Below are 22,191 nucleotides of genomic sequence, written 5' to 3' on the forward strand. Positions count from 1 at the left end.
CATAGAGCAGCTTCTATTGTTAGGCATGGAAATACGTTGCGTGCCGCACTTTTCGTTCACCGAATAGCAGAACTGACAGTTGCGCATACTTAGTCACTTTTCCACACAAGTGTGTCTGAAAAATTCGTACCTTGAAGGTGTCGTATCCAGTAGTCCAGTAGCTCATGACGTCCAACTTGCATCACTTGGGGAAGCTAATCTAATTTAAAGCTGAAGCTAAATTCAACTTCGTCATGACAAAAAGTGCTGTGCCTGACAAAGCACAATGTTGCTTTAATCATCTGTTCTGTATTTTCTTTGATCACTTTTATCCCATTGGCTAAAAAGCAATGTTTCCTTGTTTCCTACCAGTATTATGGCTTCGTTGTTGTCGAGTAGCGATGCACAATGGTGGGAAGGCATTGCTAAGCAAAAACAAAAATCCCCATCTGTGCTGTCCAGTATGTCGTTCTTTGTGCTGTAGGCAGGATGGTGGATTGCACTTTGCAGTGGCTCCAACGGATGTCTTTATGTTTTAAATTTATCTTCTGTTTACCGCATGTAGTGCACCATGCTGGCATTTGTTTTTGGGCACACAACGGACAGCATGCGTTAGAATAGAAAGCTGGACGACGTTGGTGTGTATCGGTAATTGGGGGAAAAAAACAAAACAAGAGAACCACGACAGTGTCAAGGAAGAAGATGGCAGAAGCACTTAGTGATGTTGGCATAAAATATTTTTGCCCTATGTTCATGTACTGCAGATTTCGGAACGGCTCATTTAATAGCCAGGCCATCGACATCTATAAAGCAGGGGTAACTGCCATCTACACTGCAACTGCTGTTTTTTTTTTTTATTTAAACGTTAAGGGAGGCTTAAGTCAACGAAGAGTTGAGGCAGCTACTTCTTTTCGTTGACAAGTAGGGAGAACATGAAAATTTAAAATAAAATGAATAGAAGAAAACAAAAATAAAAGCACACATGTGCACAACATGCAAAGCACAAGCTGGCTTGATGTCAACGCAGAATGTGTTGAGAGTGTCTGAAATGTACATGTCAACAGAATGTGTATGCTTACAGACGGAACTGCCTTGCTGTCAAGACGGAGATACAGTAGAAAAAAATAATGTAAATAATGAGAAGAAAATAAAGAAAATGTTAAAAAAATGAAACAATAGAAAGATTTTTAAAATTTTGCAGTGCTATTATGAATGCACTAAGTGCAAATCGCTCGTGACTCTTAGAATAAATAAGGAGTACAAACATCAGATTTCTTACTTTTCATCTCTTTTTCTACATTATGCAAAGGTCCAAACCATCTATGCCCTCGAAAAACATACTGGCAATCATCAGAGCATTGTAAATAATTTACTATAATACTTGCTTCTATGACGCAGTTTCGATTTTGGTATCCAGGAGTTGAATGCACCACGACATTATGTTGAATCGGCTTGCTCTGTACTTGCGAGAGCTGCGGCTGCCACCTGTGAGCGCACCTAGAAGAAACACACATAGCACTCTTGTTTGTGTTTTCGTGAGCAGCCTCACCATACCCAGCCTTATTGATATGTTACATCCGCAAATTTTGCTCTGTGTTGTGGCATCACAGATGTCGACGGTGCCAGGTTCGGCATTTCGAGAGCCAGTCCCAGTATCAAGTCAAAACCTCTCACAAGTGTTTCACAACCTTCGTACTTGCTAAGTGATATCCTTTTACGTGAGAGGAGGGTATGGTTGAGTTTCTACAAGTTTGAGTACATGTGTGTCAGGCCCCTTTAGTACATGCCACTGGCTAGCCACTGCCACCTGTTGTGATCCTTGACTGACTGATGCACGGACGTCTATGCTCTGTGTGTCGCCTTCCCTGAGCCTCTGGGAGACCGACTTTATCTGGAGACCAAGAAGTTTCTCAATGCCCACGTCCAGCACCTGTACGAGGTGAGCTCTATGTGAACGTTTGCCATTTCACTAAGACATGACCTTGCTAGAGGTTACATTAGCAATGCTGTGATGGGTGTTGGGGAAACATCGTGGTCAGACGCATTAGTCGTAGCAAGGGGCAGGTTAGCAGTGACAAAAAGACAGACAAGGTGAAGCACAAGCTCACAACTGGTTTATTTTTCGTAATGGCGTATGCCTTATGTACAGGTGCCAAACAACAAGAAATAACAGAAGTAAACAACATACAAAAAGAAAAGGGAAAAACACAGATTAAAACTACGCAGCTCACTTTCCCCATCAACATGCTTGCATTATGTTGATAAGTCATACAAGGATTTGTAGAGCTCATTTTGCATTCACACCACTAGCAGTATAAACGCAGTACCTTCAAAATATGCTTTATTGAGTGGTTGCATTATGGCTGAATTATTTTGCTGGTGTTAGGGTCGTGCTGATGCTGCGGTCGGCGGTGGTTCAGTTCTGTAGGCTGTATATTGTAAAAGTGCATTATTGTTGTCAAATGTTAAGGGACCCTGAAACGATTTTGAAGATTCTGTACAAATTTACTGAGTTGTTAGGGTAGGTCCTTCTGATCGTTAATTGGTACGTCTAAGTGCTCTACATGAAGCGTGTAATTTATTATTAGGTTTTAAAAATGTGCATCGCTATCGATCGCAGCATGCCACTCGGCAGATTCTTCAGGCGCCCGTGACCAGGCGATGCAAAGTGACCATATGATGCCAATAGGGCGAGCTGTCCGATTGGCTGCCTAGGGTGCATGAGCGATAATTTTTTCAACTTTATGGCGAACAAATGTTGTTCGTAGTAGTTGGAATGTCAGTTAATTTGTTTCTATAAAAAAGAAAGTAACAGAAAGAGAATGCGCAAGGACAGTTTAACTCTACACTCTAGATTTCTGGCACATAGCAAGTGTCGTTTGCTTGTGTTACAATGGGTAGGCTCTTGTTTACGAGAGCTCTGTGGTCAGTGTTAGTCTCGATCTTTCTTTTTGCGAGCACCATGGTTCGCCCTTGCTACTTTGTGGGCTGCAAACGTAGCGATTGGCAATATGTCAAGCTGCGACATCGTGTCCCTCTGCAAGGCAGCAGACGAGCGGAGTGCCTACAGTGCATCGGAGTGTTGCTATCCGATCGGCGCCAGGCTTTGCGCGTTTGCGGCCATCACTTTACGCCGGAGGCTCACTACCACAGTAGTGTTTTGCCTGTCCGATATTCGGGTAAACGCAAGTGCAAGCAGATTGGGCCTGGGCGTTACACGAGATGAGCAGAGGCGCAAACGGGAACAATCTCACAGTGCAGCAACTTGGTCATACAGAGCTCAACCAAACACTAAACTAATATAGCACTGACGAAGTGTATTCTACTTAGCTACTGGTGTAAACTTTTGGCAGGGGGGTAATCGTGAACATGTTTTTCCAAATGTTTAAAATATTTTACACTTGAATAGAGCAATATTAGCTCTTTGTTTGGCTGGTTAAGCTCTGCAGCACCAGGTGCCTGGACTGTGCAAACTGATCAGGCTGCTCACGTACACCTACGCTAAAGCTCCTTCATCACAGCAATAGTAGTATGGAAGGGCTTGAGTTTACGCCTCCAGCCATCGGTCGAAATGCCCAGCTAGCCTGTGGTTACCGGGATACCGAACACAGGCGGCACTGTGACAGAATGCTTGCAGCCTATGCTGCTTCCATAGCTCTCGCTTGGGATCGACTGCCAGGTGGCTGGCGAAGAAGTTGGAAAGGCTTTGTGCACTGGCTCCAAGACAACCAGAAGTAGATGTCGCGACGTCGCATCATGACGCAGAGCCAGTGAAGGCGGAGTTTGCCCCCATCACTCAGCAGACGAGGTGCCGATGCATGGCTATGGAGGACGGTTACTTGTAATCATCCGTAGCTCTCTTAACATGAAACGCTTGACTCAAATTGTGGTGCGAATGATTTAGTGTAGCTGTACCCTCCGTGTCTACAAAATTTGTCCAAACCGTTTCAGGGACCCTTTAACGTAATTTGTGCCTGCGAAAAGCAAACAACGCGCAGTGCAAGTGCAATGCCACAGAAGCCGCGAGCAGCTGTGGCAGCCCAGTGCCTTCAACGACAGTGCAATTGCGGCAGGAATGTGCATCCTGGCAAGCTAGGAGCAGCTGGTTTTCACACCTCCCAGTTCTGGCCACCCTAACAGCGCCAGAAGGGCGCTCACTCAGAAGTTCGGGTTGTCCCAGCACTCGCTTGCCACTGAAAGATGATGGTTACTATTTTCCGGGAGGCAGAGGGAATCTTCTTGGATGCAAAGACGATCTTACTGATTGACTACCTGGAAAGCAGCAGTATGGTAACAGGAGAACATTATGCTGACATTCTCTGAAAACTGTATGTGCCCATCAAAAAAATACAACTGTTTAAAAGAGGAGTCCTCTTGTCAACACCCCTGCTCATAAACCTCATGCTACCCATGCTGCCATTTGAGAGTGTGCTTTCTAAGAGCTTGACCACCCACCCTGCACTCTGGATCTGGCCCCCAGTGACGCTTTTTTATTCCCCAGTCTGAAGAAACACTTCAAGGGAAGAAGGTTAAATGACTTTAGCGCATTGGAAACTGCTGTAGGGCACTGGTTTGACAAGCAAGAATAAAGCTCCTTTTTTTTTTTTTTATCTAGCCTTCCAGGCAAATGAGAGAGGTACATTAACGGGAGGGGAGATTCTCAGTTAGTTTACTTAATACACGAGTTGCAAAATGTTCCGATTGTCACTCATACTTGCTGTTTTCAACAGCGCTGGCTCTTAAGAACATATGTGATAGCATTAAATGACTTTCTTTAGCACACAAGGATAGTGTTGCATGTTTCTGCATGACACTTTCTTCTCTGTAATGCTTTGGTGCCCTAAGTGTTGCTGAATAACCGTCAAATTTGTAGTGTGTAGAAATAAAAAAAGGCTGCGGGAGGTGTGAGACAGATGCAAGCACTAGCTTCTAACTTTTGCTACAGAGTGCACGATACTTATATATACACAGTACAATGTTAGAAAGCAAAACGAAAGACAAAGCAAACAGAAAGTGACAACGCTGTCAAAAGCAATGTGGAAATGTTACAGATCACATGTGGTGGCAGTATTCTTGAGTGATCACATTTGTGAGATTTCGTGTGACTCAGCTCTGGAGATGTTGAGGAGCCAGGAACACCATCAGCCTGTACTCCACTGGATCCGGTGCCAAGTCGCGCAAAATCGATCATATTCCCGTGAGTGATTGCTTGATACTACTACTGCCCCTGGAGTATACGCACATCAGCTCTCACCATCAGCATAAGTGAGGCCAAGAAAACGCAACTCTTTGCTTGACAAAGCAATAGATGACACACTCTCGTAAACAGCTCCTTGTACGTTAATACTGGACAAATAAAGAGCGCATGAGATGGTGCTGCATTAATGTGCATGCCAATTTGGTGGTGCAGCTGGTGGTGTCCGGTGATGACCTGTTGGCGGCGTACTACAAACACTGGCTCCAGTACAGCCAGGGCATCGACTATCTCAACAAGTTGTACATGTAAGTCTTTTTCTGGTCACTGGTTTCTCTCTCTGTCCTTACTTTATTTGCTGGGAGCTGTTGTCCGTCTGGTGCTAGCATATTTTTGTATTCTACTATCATAAACAAATAAAAGGCTAGCAGAGTAAGTGAGACAAACATCAAAACATGCAAGAACGTTATCGATTTCATACAAGTGCTTCTTGTTGTTTTTTTCCTGCTTGTTAATGATGTGCCAGTCGAATACCATTTCAATAAAATTCGCAGGATGTCCAAAAAAATATGATTTAGCCGAACACCACTGTAAACTCAGCATAAAGATAGGAAAGAGAGAACAATAGTCGATTCAGCATGCAAGCACATGAACACACTTCATTTTCAGGTATTGGTGGTTCCCGATCCTTTTTTCCTTCATTATTTTTTTCACGGCATCACCACAATGCAATTCTTGCACTCCACAAGCTACAGTTTAGAAGGTCTGTTGTTGTGACGGCTGGTAAGTTGGTTACGTCCACTTTGTCAAGGACAAGAGGTGCAAATGGCGCACATTGTGCATCCCGCATAGGTGTCTGACATGTGCAATGAGTTATCGTAATCATATGCACGATCTATTGCGGTCGATACTTTTACAGCATTAATTTCTTTCAACTTATGATAAGCAACTATAAGCAAGTGCTTCCCTGAAAGGAAAAAGATAGCTAGCAGTTTGGCAAATCGAGGCATTGTGCACCAACTTTCATCAAATGTTACAGTCTGCTGTAAAACCCATCTAGACATGGCTGTAGGAAATGGAACATCATAGACTGTGGCACTGTTTAGAGCAACTCGTGTTCAGAATGCAAAACAAAACAAGCATTATTATGAAATGTTCGGATAAAATGTGCAAATGCAGCATCCCACGAATGGTTTCGAAATGCTAAACAGTGTTAGGGATACTTCATTAAAGACAAGTGGTATCTGGCAGTACAGATGCATTGAATGACCTTGTTTGGCTGCAAATGTGCCTGAAGCATTATGAAGCCAGCTGTGTGTATGTCACAGGGTTTCAAACAACACATGAGATCGCTCAAGAAATATGAAAATGCCTGAGCATTTGGTGTAAAAAACAGAATGTACAACATGTCTGTGAAAGTTTAAGGGCGAACGGGGCCTTCACACTTCAGGGAGTTTCCTGTTAAATGGATAAATCTTGCGACATTCCCACTTTCTGTCCCTCTGCAGTTTCTTGACTAAGTATGAACTTATATGGAATAAAATAAGAGTGCAAGAAGGACATGGACAAAACAAGGAACACAGCATGCCTGTACTGTTCCATGCCTTGGCTGTCTTTCTTGTGCTCTTCTAATTTATTCCGTATAAAGAACCAACTTGGCCAACAACATGTTTTGTTATACATATTTGTGGTTGTATTGTTCTAGGTCAGAATAGTATTTAACGGAGCTAGATGATTCATAGCTAAGACAAGTTTGGACAGCTGAACTGAAAAACAAAGGACTAAAGATGTTATTGTCTGTCTGTCTTAGTCCTTTGTTTTTCAGTTCAGCTGTTCAAAACTCCTCTTTGTTATAGGTGTTTGGGGCAGGGAAGAGAAAAGTTTGGCAGCACGTTACACTCTTGTAATATGTGAAAGCAAAAGCCTGCTGCACATTTGGTAATGCATTAAGTTATACGATCGCAGAGGTCATGCTTCTTGCAGGACATAACTAGTTGCAATGTGAGGTACACATGCGGTGCTTTAGGTCAACCTCCTCAATGACAAATGCAAGCACTTAACGCACTATCTAAAGGTGCATCATGCTTGTCGATGTCGCCAGTAAGTTTTACAAATGTATAATACAAGCCAAACACAATTAGTTTCTCAGCAGGGCAAAGCGGCACTCATGGTCGAACGCCTTGCTCGCGCTGCTTCGCCATCACACCTTGTTTCTCACTTCGCGAGCATACTCAGCCGTAGCATGCTTCCGAGACCTACCACACAATCCACAAGACCACAACTGCTGCTGTGTGACGTCAGTGATGCAACATCTGTTTTTCTAACTGCGCACGCTGCTCGTTCCCCCCTCCACCTGCCGCTTGCTCAGAGAAGGCCACGTTTTCTTTTTTTTTTTTTTATCTAGACGCCGTATTATTTTCATCACGTTATGAGCCAATTAAGGCTTTCGTGTTAAAAATGTTTAAAGGGCCCTTCACCAGGTCTGGCCATTTTGAGCTGACAAGCGCAGAGCATACCATGCGTGATAACGATCATGTCTGTAAATTATTACATTGCTACGCGCTGCAGAAAGGTCTGAAATTTCAAAACGAATGCCATTATTCCTTCTCCTTGCGGCCGCCACGCTCCAAGCCGGAGGATGACGTACACGTTCTAGTGTGCCTACGTACACGTGTTCGCGCTGTGATGTCGCTCGTGGTGACTCATGACATTGAAAATTATTCAAGCCAACATCTGTTATATGTGTAATATATTTCTAGAATAGACAAATTAAAGCTTAGAGAAATAATAAAACATCCAAACTGAATGTCTGCATGTTTTTCTTTTAATTTGCACCGTAGCAAGAGAGAGGTACTCCCTTTTCGTCTGCTTGTTCCCACCTCATGCAGTCGCGCGCGCAGACACCAAAACTATGTCATTTTCTACCGTGTTCCAGTGCGGCGTCATGCTCTTTGATCTGCTTGTGTCTGCCTCAGTATTCATGTAGCACAGAGGATGCGGAGGCTAGACGGGGCAAGTGGAGAGAGCGTCTGTGTTTGCAGTGAAGCTCGCCTCCCGAAATCAGTGGTTCGCAACACTGAAATATCTCTACCTCGACTATTAATGAGCCAATCTATAAATTTTTTGTGGCAGAATGGTCCCTAGAGGACACTTAGCAACTTCCAGCGTCTAACCAAAATTTGCTGTGAGGCCTGGTGAGGGGCCTTTTAATAGAATAACAGGTGACTGATAACATTTAGGATGAATAACATGACTCATGCTTGTGCTGCAGATGCAATTGCCCAGCTCTTGGAAGGTCTGTATCAGCAGAACACCTTGAATCATGGGAGTCGGCAATGTGTCACTTTTTCTTGAGGCCACTTGGGCATATTAAACAGCAGCTGTTAAATGCATGCCTCTCCCCCGCTGGTAGGTACCTGAACACACAGCACATCAAGAAGCACAAGTTGAGTGAGGCAGACTTGAGTTATGGCTCAGTGGAGCCCACGGAACAGCTCCTCGAGGTGGGCGAGCTGGGCCTCGACCTGTGGCGGCGGAACATGGTGCAGCCCCTGCGGGCGTCCCTGCTCACACTCCTGCTCCAGGCGCTCGCACAGGACCGTGAGGGCCGCTGCACGCAGCAGCGTGTCGTCCAGGGGGTCATCCTCTCATTCGTGCAGGTCAGCATACCTCTTGTGCCTCCGGTTTTTCGCTCGCATGGCCAAAATTTCTGCCTAAAGGCTTTATTTATAAAAATCTGATGACTTACTGTGGGAGTTCTGTAGGACAGTAGGGTCATGGAGTTGAGTTGGGAGGATGATTTCATTGTTGAAGTTTCTTGCGTTGCACAAATATAGGAGCACCAGATATAAATGACTCATCTAGCTAAAGCACTGGCTTATTTGCACTGGCATTTCACACAGAAGTTTTACATAGATTACTCGCCCGTTCTGTTCATGTTAAATCCAAAGTGCGTGTTGTCTGTAGTGACGCCACTCAGAATATATATATAGATTACACTGTGATAGAATGGTGGCACCATCTGTTAGTACTGCTATGGTGAAAGGAGCCACTTATTCTAATGCCCTTGATTGCATTTTTCGTCTCTTGATGCCCATTCTGTTTCTTTAATACATTACACGCATTACGTGACTTTCCAAACTGCACTTCTTTACATTTTAACTGCAAAGTTCTTTCGTAAAAGAAGTCTACAAGATTTCCCTATTTGTATTTTCGTTCCAGCAAATTCTTGCATATTTGAAAAATATTTCTCAGGCGTGCTTTACCTCTCATATTCACCAAAAATATTTATAAAAGACATCTGCTCTGGAAAAGAGAGCTTCCCTCATCACACACTTAAAGCTCTAGTCTATAACTATATGAACAGATGATAACGAAAAGAATTATAAGCATGAAAAAACATTTTCGAGTGCAGAAGCTTAAATGCACAATGTGAACTGAGTCGACGAGCGTTGCTGGCCTCAGGCAAGTAAAGTCGAAGCTGTGTCGTGAGCAAGTGCAGCTCACCTTTGGGGATAGTGGCACAAACAGTTAGAATGAGTACAGCTTGGGCTTGTTAGCTAAAGAGTTAATCTTCACTAGAACACCAACCGTCTGATCTTGCTTTTGATTTATACTTGCACCAATTCTGTCTCTTATCACTACACATACCACTTTCCATTGTATCGTTGGTCGCACAGTTGCCAATTTCTTGAGTTTCTTTTACATTTCTTTGATTCCAGATTTATACGTCCATGGTAGCCTTAAGACAGAATGAGCTCATTATTGTGAACTTCTTATGAAGGTTACCGTTTGGATATCAGGGATACAATTTCAAGCATATCTGCGACAGTGTGTTGCCTTGAGTGGTGGGGGTTGTTCTCATAATTCGCTGCACTTCTGTTGTCGCAGGTGGAGGAGTACAAGCGCAAGCAGCCTCTTGCTCTGTATCAGGAGCTGTTTGAGACGCCCTTCTTAGCCGAGACTGGCAAGCACCTGCAGCGCGAGGCTCACCGGCTGCTCGAGGAATGTGACTGCTCGGCGTACATGGAGCGTGTACTCCACGTGCTCGCTCAGGAGAACCTGCGTGCACACCGGTTTCTGCACCCCAGCTCCTACCCGAAGGTCTGTTGCACATCCCAGAGGGTGCTGCTTTGCTTTGCTTTTTATCATAGCTGAACTTAATGCGAGTTGGTTTATGTTCGTTGTAGAAAACCAGCGCTACAAACTTCACATACAGTCACACCTTATTATAACTAAGTTTCATCTGAGATGAAAATACCTTTGTTATGTTCCATATCCTTTAGAACCATGCATGCCTACAACATCGAAAAAAATTCGGTTGAATTTGTGCGTAAGAAATGCAAGTGTGACAACTCCATTTGGCCAGAAAAGGGTTTCCTGTACTGCCAATTTAAGCCATGCCAATGAAATGCTGAATTAAAAAAGCCATGATTCACACCCTTTTTAATATGAAACTGTGTGATCACCTGGAACATATGGTATTTAGATGTTGGCTTGCCAGCTACAGGCTAGCCAAGCCAATCCGCTGGCCAAAAAAGGCATGCACATCCAAGATGTGCAATTGTTGCTCTCTCTGGGTAGTTTACATTTTGCTACTTGAGCACCTTTATTTATAGCATATCTCTTAGGCATCTGTCCTTGGGGTGAGGTTCGGCGTCCGCATCATCCTTCAATGTCCTCGTAACTGAGCGAACAAGAACAGCAAAGGATGAAAGAGCGTACGCGGACTGTGGATGAAAAATGGCGATAGCAAAAAGAGTGTGCGGAGGAAAGCGGAGGAGGATGGTTCAGCGAAACCATGATGCAGAAAGCAGAGGAGTGTATGGTTAAAGTTTGAGAAGAAAAGTGCAGTGTGATGCAAGGTGGGCTTTGCGGCAACAATGGCTACAAGATGGCGCCAGAGTAGCGTGCATCTTCTGTTCACCAGTGACGCAACAGATACCATTTGTGAAAAGAAAGCACTGCATGAGTGAAGGTCTGTCTGTAGCGGCTGTTCTGAATCATGCCTATATGTCACCCACATGCTGCCTCTCGTGATCTCCCGATTAGAGAGACAGTCGCACCACACTTCACTCCATTCGCATTGTGCCACACGAGACAGATTGTCCGTGCCAGCTACGCTACTCACAGCGTTCTCTTCCTAATATAAACCGTGTACAAAATAAGTGTAGTACAAAATATTCACACATGAAATGAAAACGCATATAGAGCTGCGCTCAAATTTCACATTAGGCATTATCGTAATCATTGGTACTTTTTTTCTTCCTTTTCTGTTTTTTGAGAGGCAAGAGTTCTGAAAGCGTTTAAATATCCTTTGGACCAAAGGCATTATGGAGAGTATTCCATCTGTGTGGTGGAGCCAAAAGGATAGAGATGGATAACATTTCGGTTATTGACAGTGCCATGGAGCTCGACTTTCCATTTCGTTCATTTCATGATGCTCACTGCTGCCCGTTTCGGAGTTTTTTTGTGTGAGTAGATGGGTCTGTGTTCTGTCTCTTTTCTCATACTTTTTATCTGTTTTTATATATTAATCATGTAGGAGCACGCCAAACCTTTAGCTCAGCTATCCTCCTCAATGATCATTAAAATTTCTCTCACTAGTGTGCAAGTATTTTCACAACTAATTGAGAACATTCTTGGAACACACTTGTTATGTGCATGGTGAATGTGCTATGCTGCATGAATTAAGTATGACGGCAGTGTGGGTTCAAGAGACTATTGCCCTAGGCTAGTTGGTCTGGCATAATGCATCTCCAACATTTTAAACAGTTTAGCACACACAGGGCCCAAATGCAAAATATCACATCTTTTTTATTCACTACTGTACTTAACCCTTTGACTGCTATTCCTGAGATAACTCGGGCACTCACCATCGCACAGCCTCTGCCACTACCAAGTGTACTCGTTACGTGTTTTCAGCGTATGGGATGGACCTCTCCAGAAGCAACTGATACAAAAAATAGCATTGTATTTCTGTTGTACCATCTAGGGAGAGGTAATCTAATCACACAACAACCTCATCAGTTACGCATATTTCTGACTGCAGGTGGAGTAAGTGTGTCTGTGCTGTGTCGCTCTGTCACGGCAGGGCAGCCATGCCGTACCAGTGTGGCAGGTTCGTCTGCACTCTGACAGGCAAAGAGATTCATGAATGCCTGATGAATCACTAATTAGAAGAGACCGACGATAGAGAACCAGTTTCTGTGTAGTATGAAGTGTCCACTGAGCCAACAAGCGCAAAAAAAAAGCGACCGGCACTCAGTATACGAAGGGCAGTCATGGCCATGACCAGAGTGGCATGTCCGTCCGTCCAGTCATCTGGACTATGACAGACAAAGTAATTTTAAATTATTCACAATTACTAGAAAATGGCGACGAAAAACCTGTTTCTAGTAGCATGAAATGCCCACTGAACCAACAAGTATAAAAAAAAATCACAAAGGCTGTGTAGCAGTCTAAAAAACAAACAAAAGAACTTGGCAGTCAAAGGGCAAAGACACTTCTGTTTCGAGGCTTAGCTGTAGGCAATTAGCCAGCTGTAGAGGTCTGTTTCAGCCCTGAAATAAGATGCAGTATGGGGGCATTACACACTGAATTAGCCGTTGTAATTAATTGTAATCCTAATCAGTTCAGTTGCAACTATGAAAAGACCGTGTTTTTCTTGCAGGTTCTACGACGTGAAAAGCTTTGCAGTCAGGGCCACTTTGCCAGACAGTGTTTTGTGCAACACTTGGCTAATCTTGTGGCTATACTGCATGCGGCACTGATTGCATTTTATTGCTTTATCTGGATGGCGATTATATAATGGTGTGGCTACCATTTCGTTCATCACTGCAGGTGACACGCGAGTGCGAGCAGCAGATGGTGGGTGCCCACCTGGGCTTCCTGCAGCAGGAGTGCGGCCCCATGATGGAGGCCGAGCGGCGCACGGACTTGTCTCGCATGTACACCCTGCTGCGGCCTCTGGGGCCCCGTGCCCTTGAGGTGCTCGTGTCGCAGCTGCAGCGGCACGTCGAGCGCGTGGGCCTTGGCCGCCTACAGCAGGGAGACAGCGGAGGAAGCGGCGCAGCAACCGCAGCTGCCTCGTCGTCCACCACCTCGGCCGACAGCGGGGGCCAGAGCCCTGCCCAGGCCAACGCCATCTCGCCGCAGCATTTCGTCGAGGCGGTGCTCCAGGTGCATGCCACTTACCAGGTACGCCTGCCTGACTTCCGGACGCACAGCCAACAGCACTGCGCCACCTCCGCCCACAAAAACACACTGTGCCTGCCCTCCGTGCTTCCGCAATGCGAAACATATTGTTCGAGACACATCATGTCGAAAGAATTCCCTTTAACAGTCGAACCCGGCTATATCGAACTCGCAAGAAAACGCCTATCAGTTTGATATACAGTCGAACCCGGCTATATCGAACTTGCAAAAAAACGCTTATCAGTTCGATATAGAGCATAATTCGATATAAGCCTGCTAAATAATTGGATGTCATAAAAGCACATACCATTTATAAAATCACTTTATTGATTAAACTAGCTTAGTTTCGCACGAAATAGTCCTGCATTTTCTTCTGCTTTGGCAATTTCGCTGCCTGCGACGCACGTACTTTTCCACATTAAGGGGGGACACGGGTCTTTGCGGCGAAAAAATCACGAAAAAATCGATTTTTTGAAAATGAAATTTTCGATATCTACAGCTAATATTCCTTTAATTCACCAAGTCTCGAATCTCAGGGAAGAGTATTTCGTCCGCAATATCAATTTATAACATCACTGTGAGCTGAATTCCGCGCAAAAACAGCCCTTTTTATCGCGGCGCGTAGCTCTTTTTCTATGCGCGCGATCTCAGCCATCTTGGTCTCGTTGGAAAGAGGAGCCTTCCTTCTTTAATTTCCCGCCAAAAGTGACTCCGTCGGTACGCCAGTGACGTTGAAATCCGGGGAGGAAAAAAGCCCGAACGCGCGATCCGATTCGTTGACTAGCGCACGTGACCAAAAACGCGTGCTGTGGTTGGCTGCGCGAGGTTCCCATCGTCTGCTCCACTCCGGAGGCGACGCGACCGCGCGTCTCGTAGGTTTGTTGGCACATGCCCAACGATGTCCGATCCACCGGGAAAGTTCGCCACGAGGCACAAGTTCGGCAAAAAGAAGAAGCGATCAGCTTATAACTTTCAAAAGCGCTCCATTCCTTCTGAAAGCATCGAGAGTAGCTCGCCGCCAACCGCAAATGATGCCGAAACCGCGGACGATGCCGAAGTAGGCTTAGCCAGCTCACAAATGAGTGAAATCATTACAGACAGCGGCCGCGTTCGGCGTGACACTGCAATGTTGCAGCGTGCGGATTTGTTGCAGAGGGAGATGAATGCTCAAAAAAACTTCGAGTTCTTGCGTCAACGCCAGCAACAAAGCGGGTGTCGGATTTGCTCACTCGCGCCGACGGCGTTGCAGCCGCGCCAGTCGACGCCGAGGCAGGCTTCGCTATCCTCAGTAGGACTCCGTGAACGCACTGATGTCGTTTGTCAAGTGCAAGGTGTGCGGCGGCAGCGTCGCAGGAGGCGAAAGCGAACGGTAATCTGGCCTCGCCATAAAGATCGTTATCACTTGCGCGTGTTGCGGCGATATCGCGTCGGCGCGGAGCTCGACCCGCGTGAACGACAACCTTGCCGCGCGCGCGATGCAAGCCACCGGGAATCGGCGAACGGCGCTAAATAACGATGTTTTTGCCGCATTTGGGTGGCCGTGGTCAGAGCGACTATATTCCTGGTGGCTTTTTGCCACTTTCACTGCAAAATAATGCAAAATTATTTCTGTACTTTTGATTAAAAGTGAATGTATTCCTTTTTTCTCGTTTTCTCAAAACACCGACTTTTGACTTGTTGCTGATTTGCCGCGGCGATATCTCTGCCTTCAAAGCAGATAGAGCCATAATTTTTGTTTTGGCTTGTAGCTGAGTGTGCAAGGTACACAGTGGTAGGGTCAGATTTTGGAATTTATGCTTTAAAAATTTTCAATTCTGCTTTAGATCAGATAGTGGGGTAGCCACAATTCGAACAGTAAAGATTGAATTGCTATAAAATTACTAATATTTGTTGTATCAAAATAGTATTCCTACCATTGTGTTCCTTATGTTTTCTAGTACCCAGGCATGTGCCAATATGAATTTTGTAGCGCATTTTTTTTCCCCTATTGTTTGTGCAGATTATGAACAATGAATTTCATTTACCTTCAGAACTAAATGGCCTATTGGAAAAATAATTACATATTTGAAATCAGCACGAAAGTCTTAACAAGAATAGAAAGTTTCATGAATATTGATAGAAGACGTCATGGACATTATTTGAAGTACAGTGTCCCCCCTTAAGGAGTCGGAGCAGCTGAGGCCGCAACTTTCCGCATTCGCGCAGAAGCACCGGACTAGGGCGAGTGCACCAATCACTTCGGAGGATGTGGGCCAAGGACCGTCGTTGCTTTCCTCATTGTGCCCACTTTCACTTGTGCTCGGTACGATGTTGGCAATGTAGTCTTCGTTTTCGGGCTCTCCCGTGGTCGCGACACATCATTTGCACTCACAAACTCATCAACTGTTGATTCGTCAACAGCTTTCGAAAATTCTGACAGTTCGCTCCAAACTTCGGCAACACTGGCAACGGCTTCGTCGCATTCATCAGAATTTACGGTCATCACCGAGCACACGGAAGTCGGCACGGCTGAAGCAATTTCAGATTAACGACTCGTACACGGCCGTGCGTACGGGTCGGGCGCCACGGGCACCGGGTCGCGAGTTTGTACGCTTTAGCCCTAATCTCCTCCTTATTCTTCAAGATCGTGCCGAGAGTGCTCCTCGGAATCTTGTGCTCTGCAGGGACATCCGACTTCTCACCGCGTTCGACATGATTTATGATTGCGAACTTCACGACGAAAGGCAAATTCTTCCGTTTCATCACGGCAACACTGCGGGAGAAGGCCTACAAGGCGCACACAAAAACAGCGAGACAAGCCGCACTTTCGCCATCTTGCATGACGAGGGCACAAGAGCCTCTGATTGGCTGTCTGAGCAAGTGCTGTGGGCGGGCCAGGATCATTTTTTGCAGGGGGGCTGCCGACTGCTCGTCCGAGGCAGCGCGGTCGAGCGCGGTCACGGTCAGCGTTTGGTCACGGTAAGGATTGGATGGAGCCGCGCAGCCGGATTTTCTTCGCCATCGCGAAGGAAAGCCAACTTCCGGGGGCACTTTCTGCCGCTTGAGGTTCGATATATCGGGTGTCGCTGCTATTTTTGTTCGATGTAAGCATAATTTTTGCTATATATACTCACTGTAACTATATCGTGTCCAGAAATTGTTCGATATATAGAATAATTCGATGTAAACGGGTTCGATATAGTCGGGTTCGACTGTAGAGCATAATTCGATATAGGCCTGCTAAATAATTGGATGTCATAAAAGCACATAGCAGTTATAAAATCACTTTATTGGTGAAACTAGCTTAGTTTCGCACAAAGTAGTCCTGCATTTTCTTCTGCTGGGGCAATTTCGCTGCCTGCGATGCACGCACTTTTCCACATTGTCTAAAGCGTTGGAGCAGCTGAGGCCGCAACCTTCGGCATTTGCACAGAAGCGCCGACTAGTACGAGCGCACCAATCACTTCGGAGGATGTGGGCTAAGGACCGTCGTTGCTTTCTTCATTGTGCCCACTTTCACTTGTGCTCGGTACGATGTCGGCAATGTAGTCTTCGTTTTCGGGCTCTCCTGTGGTCGCGACACCATCATTTGCACTCACAAACTCGTCCACCATTGATTTGTCAGCAGCTTCCGGAAATTCTGACAGCTCGCTCTGAACTTCGGCAACATCGGCAATGGCTTCGTCGCATTCATCAGAATTTAGTCATCACTGAGCACGTGATAGTCGGCACGGCTGAAGCAATTTCGGATGAACCATACGCACACGGCCGCACGTACGCGTCGGGCGCCATGGGCACCGGGGCGCGAGTTTGGCCGCTTTAGCCGTAATCTCCCCCTTCAAGATCGTGCTGAGAGTGCTCCTCGGAATCTTGTACGCTGCGGGGACATCCGACTTCTCACTGCATTCGATCCTATTTATGATTTCGAGCTTCACGACGAAAGGCAAATTCTGCTGCTTCATCATGGCAACACTGCGGGAGAAGGTCTACAAGGTGCACACACAATGAACCAGAAAAGCAGCGAGACAACTCGCACTTCCGCCATCTTGCACGATGAGGGCGCAAGAGCCTCTGACTGGCTGTCTGAGCAAGCGCTGTGGGCGGGCCAGGATAATTTTTTGCAGGGGGGTGTCGACGACTTGTCTGAGGCAGGGCGGTCACGGTAGGGAGAGCAGTTGGATGAAGCCGCGCCGCCGGGTTTTCCCGCCACTGCGAGGGAAAGCCAACTTCCGGGGGTACTTTCTGCCGCTTGACGTTCGATATTTCGGGAGTCGCTGTTATTTTTGTTCGATATAAGCGTAATTTGTGCTATATATACTCATTGTAATTATACCATATCCAGAAATTGTTTGGTATATAGAATAATTCGATGTAAACGGGTTCGATATAGTCAGGTTCGACTGTACTGGGATGTCAAGGAAATGGGCCAAAGTATAATGTGGCCTGAAATCTAGGCGAATGGCCAAAATTTGGTTGGTCAGAAAGTAAAAATAACTTTCCTTGAATGTAAGCTGAGCAAAAAAAAAAAAAAATCACATTTGACTGCAAAAGTAACCTGTATTTTACTGTGGTTTTTTTACACTCGTCACAAGCGTGTGCAACGTTTGCATTCTCGTTCCCAATGACATTGTTGTCCTCTTTTTTACAGATTTCTTCCCACAATTCACTGTTTGCACTTCTATCTAGTGCATTCAAGATATGCATTCGAGATGCACATTCGAGATCGTAAACTATAATTTTCTGTGTATAACCCGCACCTCGTTGAGTTTTTTTTTTTTTTTTTTGTGGAGGTTATAAAAATGAATAATTTATTATTTTTATTTTTGCAACACCCTCCAGGCCAAAGGCATTATGGGGAGTTTTTAATCTCTGTGGTGGAACGAAAAGAACAGAGATGGATAACATATCAGTTACAGTTACAGTAAAACCTCGTTAAACCGTACCCGCTTAAACAGTAGTTTCGTTTTAAAAGTAGTAAAGTCAAATCCCTGACTCAGCGGCCATTGAACATAATGTGTTTTGTATCTGCATAAACCATACCAGCTTATTGTGTACGCATTGGTTAAAATTTAGCGTTTCAACTTTTCGTCGCGCAAACACGGCAGTGAGCCGTCTCCACCGGGCAGCCCGGCAGAACAACAAGCCTCAGAGATCGGAACAACAACCTCCAAGCGCCCTGCGCGTTTGTGCGAAGCCACATCAACATCAACATCATTTCGACGCCGTGCTTGCTTTCTCTACGGCCGTGCCAGAGAGCGTTATGGTGTCGTGCAAGCGAGGACTCACGTCGTTCCAAAGCTCGGATAAAAAAGACGCCGGGTGCTCAGCATAGAAGAAAAATTAGACATCGTCCGTGCTGTCAAACGTGACACGCAGAAGTTGGTGCTGGTGCGCAACAGGGATCTGCTGCTGGCTACAGTGTGCGGCATTTGGAATGCTAAGAAGTTGCTCGGCAGCGCTGCTGCAACCGCGAAGACATGTCGGCTACGAGGTTCGACTTTTCGCCATCGTTGCCTGTGTTGTTGCCGAAGTGTCGACTAGCGACAGTGATGAGGATGACACGGAAAGCGACAGCACGGGCGATTCAAGCCCGACAGTGGCACAAGCTGCACGTTACATCAGCCTCATGAATGCAATCGTTGCGACGAGAACAGGGGCGCGATAACGTAATTCTCTTCCAAATGAAAAGTATTCTAAACTCTGGCATCCGGCAATGAAAAAGGCGCCCCCGGGGCTTCTGCAGCACTACTGTGCATGTGCACGGAGAATATGTAACGCCAACGAGGAATCTGCCATGCGAGTGTTTGCCGAGAAGAGGGGGCTGGCTGAAAAGCTGGCACGCAGCTTCAGTAAGTTTGAGGCCGCTGTCGTCGTCGTGCTAGGCCGCCGCGGCATCAAACGAAAATAACACTTTTGTCGCGCGAAGTGAATAAATACTGCATGTTTTTTTCCTCTTTCATCGCACTCTCTCTGAGTTCCGTTTTCGACAGGTAAGTGGGTGATCTCATGCTATTCGGTTAAACAGTACTACCGTTTAGTACGTACTTTTTCCGAGCTCCAGCCAACTACGGTTTGACGAGGTTTCACTGTACAACAGCCCGGAAACAAACATAAATTCTGCACCTATAACCCGTAGAAATAACTGCATGCAACGCTCAAATCTTTGCAAAAAAAGCGTCCGTTCATGGATACATGACTTGTCGACGTTGTACCTTAGACCAGCAACAGTGGTCCCCCCTGCCCTTCATCTTCGGCAATGCTGATAAAGCTGGGTTCACAGGATGGACGTGATCGCAGACAAATCGGCCACATGACATGTGATGTGAATAGGACCACTTTAGAGCTAGCATTCACATGACAGAGGATGGAAGCGTGAAGGCAGCCGTCCTCACATGGTCAACAGCAATGGAGCAAAGCAGCTGAGCCGAAAATTCAACCGCTGATTTGGCTCTCGCTGTATCACGAAGTGCTTTCTGCAGACCGAGAGAGTGTCGTGGTAACGGAGCTTTCTGGCGTCACGTGCCCTATTCGTCAACTGCTAAATGCGAAATGGAAACCCGTGAAGAGGACAAAAATGGGCCGCCGTAAAAAACGGAAGAAGGGAGCTTCAACACGCAGTGGTAGGGCTCCTTAGGAGATAAACGAAATTTTGAATGGCGGAGAACCTTGCCTTGAAATGTAGCTTCACTTAAGCGCTGACCGGGCTGCCATGAAGCCACATTTCAAGGTGAAATTCATACATAACCCACACTCTGACAATTTTTAAATGTTCTGAATTTTTTGGTGCAGGTTATACCTGTGAAAATATGGTAGTATCGATCTAAATTAAGCAGAACAATGCCCAAACTACAGTCGAATATCGTTAGTTTGAACACGCTTTGAACTTTCAGTTTATTCAAACTGACATTGCAGTGCCATCATAGTTATGGGTATTCCGATGGGTGAAAATGCCCGACTATTCGAACGCGGAAGCACTTGCGAGGGTTAATTCAAGCATACTGTGCTTTGACAATGCTATCAGCAGTGCACCAAATCACGCGACGGTGCCTCCGACCAGCATTCCTCTGTACCCGCCATAGAGGAACAGTTTAGGAGAGATCCCTCAATGCTGCGCACGATGAAAAAGAAAAAGCGGGACCGCCAAATTAAATTCATTAATTTGAATTATCGTAGTACTGAAACACCAATATTTTCATGTCAGTAATCTAACACAACAACGAAAATTATATACCTTTGCAGCAGATGCACGTGTTCGTACGTAAATAATATACGAGAGCGCTGGGCACTGTTTAACTACAATTTATTGCTTGAAGAAATCTTCTTCAAGCAATAAATTCTTCTTCAAGAAATCTTCTTCTGGCGAGTAGACAGCAAGCGCTGCAGGACAAACACCTCCACATCCTCGACCTTCCTCTGAGTGTCATCGGGGACATCCTTACAGCGCCCGAAGAATCATCGCGTCTTCTCTAGAAAAACTTAAACATCCAAGCTGGAAACAGTCTCTTCCTCTTCGTGTTCTGATCCAGCATCGGCATCGTCTTCGTCAATACAGCAATCTTCTTGCTCAAGCACGTTATTCACGATGTCTTCGTTGGTGAGCTCCGCGGATGTAGCTGTCGCTGTCAATGTAATCGTCGAAGGTCACCGCAGTGTCGACGGGCAGCTTCTCGGTAAGCTCATTCCACAGTTCTGGGTTGAGCTCCTCTGTGTCCTCACAGTCTTGTGGCATAGGTGAAGCCTTTAAAAGGCCTGCCTTTCGCCAGCAGTTGCTGTTTGTGCTTGCCTTCACGTTCCACCACGACCTTGTAAGCATTTCTTCTGCTTGACGGGTGTTTACCTGTGTGGGCAGCTTCAAGTCGAAATATTGATCACGAGGCACCTGCACAAGATGCTTCCGAAATTCGGCCTTTACACTTCTGATGTTGCCCTGGTCCAAAGGTCGGAGCAAAAAGGTAGAATTCGGGGGCATAATTTCAAGTTGCACATTGCTCAATCGCACGTTCACGATATGTGCCGAGCAATTGTCAACGATGAGGAGTATTTTTCTGTCTTTCTTCCTCATTGTGTCGTCGAGCTGCAGCAGCCACTGAGTGAACAATTCTCGCGTCATCCACGCTTTTTTGTTGGCTCGGTATTCACAAGGCAACGAGGCAACGCTTTCCAAGCAGCGCGGCTTAGCAGACTTGCCTTCAACTCACAGCTTCAGTTTTTCCGTGCCCATGGAGTTGCAGCAGAACAGAACCGATACGCAGAGATGCGATTTCTTTCTGCCCTTGTGCCTGTCACCTTTGAAGTTCATTGTTTTATCAGGCAACAACTGATAATAGAACGCCATGTCAGCGGCGTTAAAAACGTCGTCTGGAGAGAAAGACTCGATGATCTCTTGAAAGCGCTCATTCTGCCAGGCAACTGCACTCTCAGCATCATCTGCCTTTTCTTTGCCGCAAGCAACCTGCCACACAATGCCATTCCTTTGCTGGAAGCAGTAAAACCATCCGGCGCTTGCATTGAAACTGAAGATGTCCAAGGCAGCCCTGAACTGTACTAGCGCCTTCTCTTGAATACAGTAGAACCCCGCTGTTACATTCCTCACTGCTGCGTTTTCCCGGCTGTTACGTCGTTTTCATCCGGTCCCGGCATAGCTTCCATAGGATCCAATGTATAAGGAACCCCGCTGTTACGTAGTAGCTGTGAAAACGTTCTCGCATGATGCGTCGCAACCCGACCTGCCTGGGCTAAAAGTAGGCAATGCGCTTCAACCGCCATTTTGACTTTTGACGAGTTTTGACCGGGCTTGGCCGAGCTTGGCTATGGAACTGGCTGCAAGAAGCCGCACGCCAGTT

General features: G+C 45.9%; 1 protein-coding gene across 1 annotated transcript in view; it reads left to right on the forward strand.

Moving 5' to 3' along the window:
- Cul2 (cullin 2) overlaps positions 1 to 22,191 on the forward strand; it is a 63,587-nt gene that overhangs the window by 4,988 nt on the left and 36,408 nt on the right. Inside the window, exons 3-7 of the mRNA XM_075682481.1 lie at positions 1,815 to 1,918; positions 5,390 to 5,481; positions 8,586 to 8,832; positions 10,064 to 10,276; positions 13,016 to 13,372. Coding sequence (XP_075538596.1) covers positions 1,815 to 1,918; positions 5,390 to 5,481; positions 8,586 to 8,832; positions 10,064 to 10,276; positions 13,016 to 13,372 — 1,013 coding nt within the window. The remainder of the gene's footprint in view (positions 1 to 1,814; positions 1,919 to 5,389; positions 5,482 to 8,585; positions 8,833 to 10,063; positions 10,277 to 13,015; positions 13,373 to 22,191) is intronic.

Source organism: Dermacentor variabilis, chromosome 2 (genome assembly GCF_050947875.1).
Source record: "Dermacentor variabilis isolate Ectoservices chromosome 2, ASM5094787v1, whole genome shotgun sequence".
Classification (NCBI taxonomy): Eukaryota; Metazoa; Arthropoda; class Arachnida; order Ixodida; family Ixodidae; genus Dermacentor; species Dermacentor variabilis.